We start from the raw sequence: 12,186 nt of genomic DNA, 5'->3' as shown, positions 1-12,186 counted from the left end.
TTCGAAGCTCTCTTAGCGCTAAGATAGTCGCAAGTTAATGTTAATGTATGGCACTTACGACTATCTTAGCTCTAAGAGAGCTTCGAAAATCTAGGCCCTGGTTAGTAAGTGTGAATGTATTGTTCAACAGAACAAATGCACAAGTGAAGATTTAACAGCAATTAGAGAGAAAAGCTACAAAGAAGAGATACCTGACAAAACTACATTATACCGTTGATAATCTGCTAAGTATACAAGCAGAATGATGATACTTTTTTATGGGTATACAACTTCTTTATTCTGAGAAAGGCGACGTTTCGACATAGATTTTAATGTCATTGTCAAGCAAGTGAACGACATGACAATCTATGTCGAAACGTCGCCTTGCTCAGAATAAGGAAGTTGCATATATATACCCATAAAAAAGTATCATCATTCTTCATCATCCCAACTTCTAAAAAGCCTATCAAGGAAGTATACAATGATACAAAACTAATATTGGACTGCAAGAGATGGCCATGGACAATACAGTAGCATTTCTTAGACAGTATCGCTGAACAGAAAGTGTTGATTACTCCATGACCTCTGCCACACCTACAAGACCAGTGCAGTGCTACTCACTTGGCGTTGACAGTCTCGGCGTTGATCCGGCTCTCCGTGAGGAGCACTTTGACAGTGTTGAGGTTCCCCTGGTGTATCGCTATGTGCAGGGCTGTGGACAGATGCAGCACGTGTCAGTAACACCACAACCGTCAGTAGCATGGTGTACAGGGTTTTAAGCTAGTACGCTAAGAGAGCTCACATGTGTAACAAATGTATCAGCATAAGTTAACATTCACCTTCCTCTTAATGAAATAAAAGTGTAAGACAATGAGGTGTATCTTGTGACTTCCATCAGGCCATAAATATGATAAAAGTGGAACTTGAAGTGAGAACAAGGTCAATTGTGAGGTGACAATATCTGTGTATGAAAAGATAATCAGAGACTAATATCAGTGACTATGGATTAACAAAATGGCTGTGTCTTCAGATTAACAGACTACTGCAGAGTAATGGCTGTTTCTCATATTTCAGTTGTAATATCTTTGTACAACAAGACTACAGGCTATATATTGCAAAATCAATGAGATATTCATCCAGCTACATACCATTATTCAGATTTTCATCAACAGCATCATAATCTATGCTATTCTCCAGTAACACTGAGCAGATGGAGGCGTGGTCACTGGCTGCAGCGAGGTGGAGACAGGTCTCAGCTGCCTTTGTCATCTCATTGATAGATGCTCCAGCTAGTATCTGAAGAAGACAACATCATATGAGTCAACATCAGCTCATCACCCAAACAAGTGAGTCATGCAAGTCAGCTTAACTGTGTAAAGCGAAAAGGAAAGTAAGTCACAGAGATACCCGAGTAAGCCAGAAAATGCAAATCAGTAAAGCAAAACCAGAGACCAGTGTAAAGCAAGTCAGAAAAGAAAGACAGGAGTGTCAGTCCAGTCAAAAAAGCAAGTCAGAAATATGGACCAGTAAAACAAGTCAGTAATGTAGTCCAGTAAAGCAAGTGAGTAATGTAGTCCAGTAAAGCAAGTGAGTAATGTGGACCAGTAAAAACAATCAGTAATGTAGACCTGTAAAGCAAGTCAGTAATGTAGACCAGTAAAAAAAATCAGTAATGTAGACCTGTAAAGCAAGTCAGTAATGTAGACCAGTAAAGCAAGTCAGTAAGATAGACCAGTAGTGAGTGAGTGAGTATGGTTTTACGCCGCTTTTAGCAATATTCCAGGAATATCACGGCCGGGGACACCAGAAATGGGCTTCACACATTGTGCCCATGTGGGGATTCGAACCCGGGTCTTCGGCGTGACGAGCGAACGCTTTAACCACTAGGCTACCCCACCGCCCCTAGATAGACCAGTAAAACAAGTCAGTAATGTAGACCTGTAAAGTAAGTCAGTAATGTAGACCTGTAAAGCAAGTCAGTTATGTAGACCAGTAAAGTAAGTCAGTAATGTAGACCAGTAAAGCAAGTCAGTAATGTAGACCAGTTAAGTAAGTCAGTAATGTGGACAGTAAAACAAGTCAGTAATGTAGACCTGTAAAGCAAGTCAGTAATGTAGACCAGTAAAACAAGTCAGTAATGTAGACCTGTAAAGCAAGTCAGTAATGTAGACCAGTAAAGCAAGTCAGTTATGTAGACCAGTAAAGCAAGTCAGTAAGATAGACCAGTAAAACAAGTCAGTAATGTAGACCAGTGAAGTAAGTCAGTAATGTGGACCAGTAAAGCAAGTCAGTAATGTAGACCAGTAAAGCAAGTCAGTAATGAAGACCAGTAAAGCAAGTCAGTAATGTAGACCAGTAATAAAAATCACTAATGTAGACCAGTAAAGCAAGTCAGTTATGTAGACCAGAAAAGTAGACCAGTAAAGCAAGTCAGTTATGTAGACCAGTAAAGCAAGTCAGTAATGAAGACCAGTAAAGCAAGTCAGTAATGTAGACCTGTAAAGAAAGTCAGTAATGTAGACCAGTAAAGCAAGTCAGTTATGTAGACCAATAAAGCAAGACAGGAGTGTCAGTCCAGTCAGTAATTTGACTAAAGCAAGTCAGTAATTAGAGAAGCAAAACAGGAGTGTCAGAACAGTCAAAACAGTGCAGTCAGTAAAGACATCAGTGTTCTAGATACAGGCCTGGGTTCTAAACATGCCCGCTTGTGACTGCAAAATTATACAAACCTGTAGAGGTTATGAATTCTTTGAAGAAAGTCCTCCTTGGGGTACATATAACTTATAAGCATTTAAATGTCCATTTTAAATCCTACGACAGTTGTAACTATATTTTTTCATAAAATATTTACAAAACAAAAAACAGTCGTTTTGTATTGTGAGACCACCCCTACAGGGCCCCACAGGACCCCCTACAGCCAAGAGCAGGAAACTCTCGCCGTCTACCTCGTACCTCACTTTTCATGCTGAACGTTTCAGACAGAATGATGGGAGGCGGGTGGCCATACCCCAAGGAGGACTTTCTTCAAAGAATTCATAACCTCTACAGGTTTGTATAATTCTTTTTCAGAAGAGGTCCTCCTTGGGGTACATATAAGCATAAGACAGACTCCCAAAGATATTTGAGACGGGAGTGGCATTCTGTCTGGCAACAACTAAACCCCTGGTGGAGTGAAATCTACAACCGATACGGAAAAAGAAAAAAACACACTTACCGAGCCACCTGACCGCTGATGTCAATCAGGCAGGGGCATGGCTAGGGCAGGAAAGAGAGAGCCCAAGCTTATACGTCAGTTGTCTCAAATCAATTATGACATTAAACCCCACCCCCAACCATTACAATGGAAAGGAATGTATGGGGGCATGCCGAAACAACTCCCAACCCTAATATAGCCCCACCCTGAGAAGTGTGGCGAGAGGTATAAGGGTAGGGAAAGCGTAAAGTAACCCAGGAGTCGAGCTAATAAGTACTGCAAACTAATGCTCGAATGCACCCCTCCTGTTTGGAAGAGGGCTTGCCGGGACCTCGATAAAACCCAGAGAAATTATTAGCCTCGCTAAAAACTTTCTGAGGAAATCGAACGAGTAACACCATGCATTGTATGAGTGAAATGCAGGATAAAACACCCCCAGCAAACGCTCTCGGCATGAGGAGGGTAAGTGTAAACCACCATCACCCAAAGTGCTGATTAACAAAGACTCCCAAATACTTAAGTCTTGGGAAGAGGGAAAAAATCTGTTAGCGAAATCCCCTGAATAGCGAAAAGCGTAGCCAAACATGTGTTGGCTCACTATTACACTAACCTGGTCACGTGACATGCGGCTCCAAGAGAGGCATACCAAGCAGTGACCCGTGGGGGGTTCGTACCCAATTCCGTCGCAAGACGGGTTAATAGCATATGACTGGTTATAGCGTTCAAAACCGGCCCCGCCCTCTCTTGCCTTTAAGTGAAGAGGACGTCAGGGTTGTGTGTACACCCAAACCCGACCCAACCCGAAAGGGTGGTAAGGCTTATACGATGTAGTGATATGAACCATATCGACATTGAACACAGAACCGATACCAATGACCAGTTACTAACTTGGTCAGGGTGGCAGGACACTCTCCACTGGAGAGAACCGAAACACCGAACCGAGCACGATCCTTAGAATGCGTGTCAAGTCGGTAATGGCGAATGAAGGCGTTCTGCCGGCTCCAAAGAGCGACAGAACCGATCTCTTCATTGAGCAGTGCCACTGTGTATTGCCAACAAAGCGGCATCTGCCCTACCCAGTCTGCCTTCAACCACTCGGGGGAAGGTACACTTTAGCATTGTAACCGAACAATTACGGAAACAAGCCAACGAGATAAAGTCCGCTTGCTAGCAGACTCCCCAGTCTTCCCGCCACCAAACAGAACACATGGGTACCCGTACTTCGTTATAGTCACTCCAACGGGTGAGCAATCGAAAGATTGGTCCCCGGTGTGGAAGGCTGGGTAAGGGGTGGAAGTTGGATATGAGCAGTCACGTGGAAAGCAATATCGAACTGAGAGTGGTAGGTATCCGGCAGGCGAATACGGACATGATCAGTATAAAATACTGTCAGTGTCGGGTCAGTGGGTATTGCATGGATGTATCCGACCCTTCTACCAGAGCCCACCACCACAAGTAAAGCTGTCTTCCAGGTCAACAAGCGAAGTGAGAGAGATGATATACTTGAAAAGTCAGGGCCAGACAGTCAATTGAGAATAATTGGCAATTTTAAGGTGGGCTGGGTGGCCGCCAAGGCGGTCGAACCCTGTTCATGTCAGCTACGAAGTGCTGTACGAGAGGGTGCTGCCTAGGCAGAGCACCATCCAACAAGGTGTGAACTGTGGAAATAGCCATGGAGTACCCGGGAATGGTGGAGGTCCTAAGGCTCTCAACCAAAACGAGGTTATAGTAACTCCAATATCCGAACTAAATCCGCAGAATAGGGATTCTGAAATCTGCACACCAGCGAGCCCCATCTATCAACACACTGAACGGGTGTCGAATCCCACCTCGAAGCCAGAATTGTCTGCAACGGCTGCAGGTATTACGCGTGTCTGGGGGTTAGACCCGACAGAGGCCAAGCCACCCAGAGAATCTGAGGATTCGGGTGTGGCGCCCCATTCAGAGTGAGAATGTTTGGCCGAAAAGGTAATTCGAATCCCGGTGTATGGGATCGAACACCAACCTGACTGTTGTCAATTCCAGCACATTGATGTGCAGGTTGTGACTTCGTTGTCAAGAGACCACAGGTCGCCCAGAACATTGCCCCAACCCGGGAGGGATGTATCTGGCTGGACTTAGGGCTACGTTGTCTCCAGGGGGAGTCCCTCGGAGAGACGCCTGACGTCTGTCCATCTGACTGCGTGAGGTTGACGTTTGGCAGCTTCGTAAGAGTGACCAACACTGATCGTGAGGTTCCCAGACTCAACTGTTATTCTAAAACCCTGATGAGCCAGCCGCCTAGGTACGGGTGACAACACCAGCACTAGCTGCAATCTGGCTATCTGGGCTGTAATACACCTCAATTAGGTGAACACCCTTGGCGCCGCCGTAATGTAGCCTAAGGGGAGCACACAAAACTGGTAGCACGAACCATCGAAGAAGAACAGAAGGTAAATCTTGAAATCAGGGTGCAATGGAACAAGGAGGTACGCGACCTCGAGGTCGATTGACGTGCGCCAATCCCCTGTCTCGACAGATGAGATCACCGAGCGCGGTGTCTCCATCTTGAAGGACAGTACCTCTTTTAACTTGTTCAGCTCTCAGATGAAAATGTGTCTGAACATTTCGTTCTTAATGGCAACAAGAAAATAAATGGAGTCAAACCCATTCCTGACCATTGGAAACCACCTCGATGGTTGCCCTGCCCAGCAGAGACTGGATCTTGGCTTGGAGTATTTCCGCCGTCTCCCGGGAAGCCAACACTGCCGATTTGTAGTAGAATACAGTAAACCCCTGCAGTCGGCAACATAAGGTTTGCCGGTGCCTTGGCACCTGAGGGATTAATGAGAAGCTCGACAGACTTTCGTATTCCTTGAAACAGTCCCGGGCGCCATAGGCCCATAACCGCACTCATCATTAGCATGCAGTCCCAAGCCAGATGAGAGTTGACCTCCGTCAGATGCCGCCCAGAGTCGCCGATGAAAAATCACCGGCGCTCTTTCCCCTTACCACCAGCTCCCTCAGTAGAGCTGAGAGATGCGCCAAGTGGAGCATACAGCTCGTTGAGCTGTTAAGAGGAAACAACGGCAGATTGACGGTAGGGTGTGAGGCCTTGTCCTGGAGGCCTTGCTGGAAGCAGGCTTCCCTCCGGGAGGCGAACTCCAACAGTTCAGGTATTCGACACGGACAACACCTGAGGCAACACAGCTGCGATTCTATCTCGCACTTGCCTCAGGGACGAACCTACTCATGGTTAAGTTCAAAGTAGCGAAAAGACCCGAAGCTCAAATCGACTCGTCCACTGAACGAGCCTGAACCCCCGGTTCCGAGGCACATGGGAGAAGCCTGATAAATCAAGGTATCCTAAGCACTCAGACAGACCTCGGAGCGTCAAGGTGATTGACACACCCGGCACACTCGATAGCTTCTTGGTCAAGGCGTCGGTAGACATCAGGCCAAGACCTGAAATACCGGCGCCAGGAATCTGCACCCTACCAGCGTCGAAGCCCGGGTCAGTGCTACTCACGGAACGGGGTTCAGAGCATCCGCGGAGCCAAAGCTCAGCGGTTCTAAACCGAACCCCGATCCCGAGACACGTAAGAGTAGCCTGATAAATCAGGGTTCTTCCAGTACTGTCTCCAAAAGCGCACTGAGCATATAGTCAAACATAGCCTATAGCGCTATAAAAATATCCATACACATACATATATATACAGTCAAATCCCGATGAGTCGAATGCCGGTGTCTCGAATATTATGCATAACGCGGAGTACCTGTCGGTCCCGACCATTCCCTGTTATAGTTGTCATCATTTGATTTCCGGTTACACGAATTCGTCTCATAAATACACACGATGACTCGAGAAGAAAATTTGGTCTCATGAGATTAAAACAACAGCAATCTTGTATACATAAGCCGAAGTCAGTCAATGAGAAGTTGATTGGTGTAGCAAACTGATCCAATTAACAAACCAGTGCGGCTCACACCTTTCCGCCTTTGACGGGTGAGTTCAAAAGGCAGATTAGTCATTTTACGGAAATCACTGTGTGTTCTAATCAGACTGGAACTGATAAGGTGGCCCTATTAGTGATAGGGATATCATTAAATAAAAAAATGCTTAGGCGGAGGAATTAGGACTGGATCATCTTTTTTTCTACCCTCATAGACATACCTATGTCTGGAATACATCGATAAGTCGAATTTATTACTTGGTCCCCAGAGATTCGACTCATCGGGATTTGACTGTATATACATGCTCGGGTCGGCGGTTCGAACTCGCGGTTCAAAACACCTGGGAGTAGCCTGATAATGCAGGGTTCCCCTGGTGTACACGGGTAGACCTCGAGGTGCGTCGAGGTGATCGGTAGCTCCGTCACACTCAACAGCCTCTTGTCCAGGGCGTCGATAGACATCAGGCCGAGACCTGAGCTCACAGCGCTGGGGATCTGCTCCGTACCGGGGCCGAAGCCCAGGTTGGTGCTAGTCCGATCCCCGGTCCCGAGACACATGGGAGTAGCCTGGCAATGCAGGGTTCCCCTGGTGTACACAGGTAGACCTCGGAGCGTCGAGGTGATCGGCAGCTCCGTAGCTGCGTCACACTCAACAGCCTCCTGGCCTGGGCGTCGATAGACATCAGGCCGAGACCTGAGTTACCGGCGCCGGGGATCTGCGCCCTACCGGGGCCAAAGCCTGGGTCGGTGCTAGTCCACAGGTTCAAAGCGTCCCCGGAGCCAAAGCTCGGGTCTGATCGTCCCCAGGGGTTCAGGCCCTTCCCGGAGCCAGAGCTCGGGACCTCCCCCAAATGATGCGTCGTTGTAATCTCTACCCGTAGACCCGGTACCAATCTCCTCTCGGAATTGGGAAAATATGAGATGAGAGCGTGAACCATCGATTTCCGCTGCTGCTATAAGTAAGAAATCAATCGTTAGTGTAGCAACATTGTTTGTGGGGGAGGAGTAGACGTGGGGACGATAAAGGGATTTCCTTAGAAACCTTTCATCAAAAATTATCCCCCACCTGAAGCAGATTAGTGAAAAACATAAAATCTGCATGCCTGAAAGAATGCGCGTGAGGCGCAGAAACCCAGGAAAAACAACAACAAAACAAACACAACCTCAGCCACTATGAGCCACGTTGTGTGTAAACGTATGAAATGTGTATGTGTAACATAACACAACATAACGTAACAGGAATATTGATGCAAGGGCGCTTATTATGAACATCCTTGATTGTCGTGAGCGTCCTCGGGTAAACACCGGTGGCACACCTTATGACCATCCTGGGCTTAAACTGTAGCAAACAGAACCGCGCCAGTGTTACTAGCAGGAACTGTGAAGCAGCAAACATATAAACACAAGTAAATAGCAATAAATAAAACGCATGGGCGATATTTAAATGCTACAAGCTACAGCCATTTAAATACTAAACATACAATGCAAACCAGAAAAATGGCTAGCGCCCTTGCTTTTACATACTAGGGAGTAAAGTGGAGTGATAAAAAACGAACACTATCAAAATTACTCAACGACTTACCACAAATTCGCTGAAAAGAGAGAGAATTTAGGCAAGCCTACCATATAATATGCAAACATAACATGAACTCCCTACTACAAGCTACTAAGAACATGTAGCAAGGAAACCACGATCTCGCGGTCCGCCATTTAGTCTGCCACAAGGCTGGAAAACAGAGAACCCACAGCAAAGTTACACCAAAAGATGAATCAGAATATCAACATATGAAGTCCATCTAACGCCCGTGCGTAAAGAAAGGAACCATACATACAGATTGAGACTCTTTTACACTCATCGTATCGGTAGGAGAGCAAACTCGAAACGAACACCACGCACGTCTATTCAACAGAACGACAGCATGATCAGTGAGGTACGAGGTAGACGGCAAAATTTATCTGCTCTTGGCTGTAGGGGGTCTGGTGGGGCCCTGTAGGGGTGGTCTCAAGTTTTTTTGTTTTGTAAATATTTTATAAAAAAATATAGTTACAACTGTCGTAGGATTTAAAATTGACATTTAAATGCTTATATGTACCCCAAGGAGGACTTCTTCTGAAAAAGAAGAAATGCAATGCATCCATGACATTTTAATATTTGGCAACTAAACATTTGACTGACGCAGGTTTTGTTGCATCCCTCTCTACATCATATCCCTTCAACGAAGGTAGAGGAACACACAGGCAACAACAAAGTTGGCCAGTGAAACTACTACATTTGACAACAAACTTGACACGATTATTTACTATATAAATTGTATTTGTATGTTCTGCTATACAGTGTTCTCCCACTCTAAATTTGATTCAGTTACAAAATAACCAACAATACTTCAAACAACTATTGTTTTATCTGGAATAATATATTCTGGTATTCTGCTATTTCACTTGTAGTATTTACTATATATTAGTCTAAAATAATAACGATAACCTAAGCTGCCTGGTATAACTGACTGCGACTGCTATTTGTTGTTTTACGGATGGAACAATCTGAGTGAGTGAGTGAATACGCTTTTAGCAATATTCCAGCAATATCAGGGCAGGGGAACACCAGAAACAGGAATCAAACCCAGGTCTTCAGCGTTGTGCATGAACGCTTTAACCACAAGGATACCCCACCTCCCCTGGAACAATTTGACCAGTAAAGGCATCCTACTATACAGGAATATATATGACACGATTTTATTCTTTTGACCAAGGTCACGTTGTCAACTCACAAGGTTCCTGACGATCATCTCTGAACCCGTCCTGACTGCCAGATGGAGAGGGGTGAGGTTCTGCGAGTCTTGTACCCGGGAGTTGGCGTTGGCATGTACACTCAACAGGAACAACACACTCTCAATATCCGCCTTCTGGATGGCCGTGTGCAGGAAGTTACGACCACGATTGTCCACCTGCTCTGCTGCTGTAGGCTCTCGGTTCAGTATCTGCTGTGCTGCCTTGTTGTTCTTGGTTGTCATGGCAGCGGAGAATGGAGTGTGGCCATTCTTGTCCCTCAGTGTGAGATTGAGACTTGGGTGAGACAGGAGAAGGGAGATGATGACTGCATGTTGGTTCTCGATGGCGATGTGAACTGGACTCTTCCCTTCTGCATCCTGAAGCAACACAAACCTCTCTAATTGAGACACTTTGCAAGGAAGAAAACCTCCATTTTAAAGTGTCCAACATAAAAACCCATAACAAGTGCCACTACAGACTTCTACTGGTCCCTCATGAAACTGGCTACTACACATTATCAGAGCAAACTTACACAGTACTAATTTCAAGTTTACATAGTACTAATTTCAAGTAGCACAGTACTAATTTCAAGTTTACATAGTACTAATTTCAAGTTGCACAGTCCTAATTTCAAGTTTACATAGTACTAATTTCAAGTTGCACAGTACTAATTTCAAGTTTACATAGTACTAATTTCAAGTTGCACAGTACTAATTTCAAGTTTACATAGTACTAATTTCAAGCTAACACAGAACTAATTTCAAGCTTACACAGTACTAAATCACAAACAATAATTTCAGTACTTTGATGCTTTGAAACAAAATAGGTAAACTGATGTTCATACTTTTTACTAGCCATTCCAATAACCCCAATATGACAATAACTGGCCCTGAATAATTTACTGTCTGTGGGCATGGCTCCTCAACCCTGTTTTCAAAGCACAACTTCCATATTGACAAACTTGACAAACTTTATGCATTAAGCACTTATGACAGATTGAGTTTTGATTATTGTTGACTTGAACGTCAGCTTGACTTGGGAGAGAGCACAAAGTGTGACAGGTCTTACACATGGGCGTGTGTATGTTGGTAACACACCTAGAAATATAATCAGGGTGAATCTAGGGCTCAAACAGGTGACCATTATTGGTATATCCAAGGGATGTAACTCTGAATGAGGAACTGAAATGCCTTGACCACAAGGAAACACCTGAAGGATTCAAGTATTTATGAATACAATTCATGCCCTTTCTCCAGCCACCTCCTAAATAGGTACATCTTCTGACAGAAATCAGACTTCAAACAGATAACATAAGTCTTGGACAGCAATATCAAACAAACTCTATATTGCAGCTTCTAAGTTGGTACTTAATTGCTAAACTCTACATCTGCTATGCTAGAAAAAACATCATCCTATTCAAAAATATTCTGCCTATCATGTTATAATTACTGTCTGGCTGCCCATCCAAATGACAAATATAGTTGCAAGCAACGACGGGTCATGTACCTTTTAAGAAGTTCTGGAGAAGAAATAGTTCCCTCTTTGAAAGGATGTATCTCAGTTGTTCTTGGGTCTACGTTCAAAACAATTAGTGTTCTGGAATCACCAGACTTCATCTACCATACTGGCACTTTTTGTGCAGAATTTGCACAATGGTTACTGGACATCAGTTATGGAAAGTTTGGAATGTTTAGAGCTGATGGTTCGAGCTCAGCACATTTTGGGAGCAAACTACTCAGAAAACTGCTGAAAAACATGGCCAAAAACTGAAAACAAAAATAACTGCCAAACGGTACATTTTAGCGACTTGACCCGTCCAGGCAAAACTGTTGGGAATTCGATCGTGCATCTGTACAAGAGATTTGGAAGTGTTGGAACAATTAGTTGAATTAATTTTGAATTATCTCCCCTTTGCTATTGGGCCTAGAGCCCAGAGATTTTTAAGGGGAATATCTTCACCTCGGTGGGCATCTGTGTGATTTTTTGTAAGCGATTTGGAGCACTGGTTTAGGAGGTATGTTTGGCACAAAAATCAGCAAAATAATAATAAATAATAATAATAATAATCCAAACGATGACAATAGGTCTCTGGCCTAGAGGCATGGAGCCCTTATTATCTGTGCCTATTCTATATTTACTGCACCTCAGATTGTGTGACCTACCTGGCTGTTGACATCAGCATTGTGCTCCATGAGACATTGCACGACCCTCTCTAGACCCCAGGCACACGCTAAGTGCAGAGGACTCTGTCCATCTCTACAGCAACAAACATCACAAATATATCAACAGAGACATTGCACGACCCTCTCTAGA

At 44.6% G+C, this 12,186-nt stretch overlaps 1 protein-coding gene across 1 annotated transcript in view; it reads right to left on the bottom strand.

The window, feature by feature from the left end:
• The window catches only part of LOC124286044 (rabankyrin-5-like), a 45,162-nt gene that overhangs the window by 5,051 nt on the left and 27,925 nt on the right, over positions 1-12,186 (bottom strand). Inside the window, exons 16-19 of the mRNA XM_046722362.1 lie at positions 12,036-12,129; positions 9,873-10,250; positions 1,128-1,275; positions 601-691 (exon numbers count right to left, since the gene is read on the bottom strand). Of these exons, the coding sequence (XP_046578318.1) occupies positions 601-691; positions 1,128-1,275; positions 9,873-10,250; positions 12,036-12,129 (711 nt within the window). The remainder of the gene's footprint in view (positions 1-600; positions 692-1,127; positions 1,276-9,872; positions 10,251-12,035; positions 12,130-12,186) is intronic.

The sequence above is a fragment of the Haliotis rubra genome, unplaced genomic scaffold (assembly GCF_003918875.1).
Source record: "Haliotis rubra isolate DU_JTF1 unplaced genomic scaffold, ASM391887v1 Scf373, whole genome shotgun sequence".
NCBI classification, from domain to species: Eukaryota; Metazoa; Mollusca; class Gastropoda; order Lepetellida; family Haliotidae; genus Haliotis; species Haliotis rubra.
The sequence above is the reverse complement of the archived record's forward strand: the minus strand, read 5'-3'. Positions and strand labels throughout refer to the sequence as shown.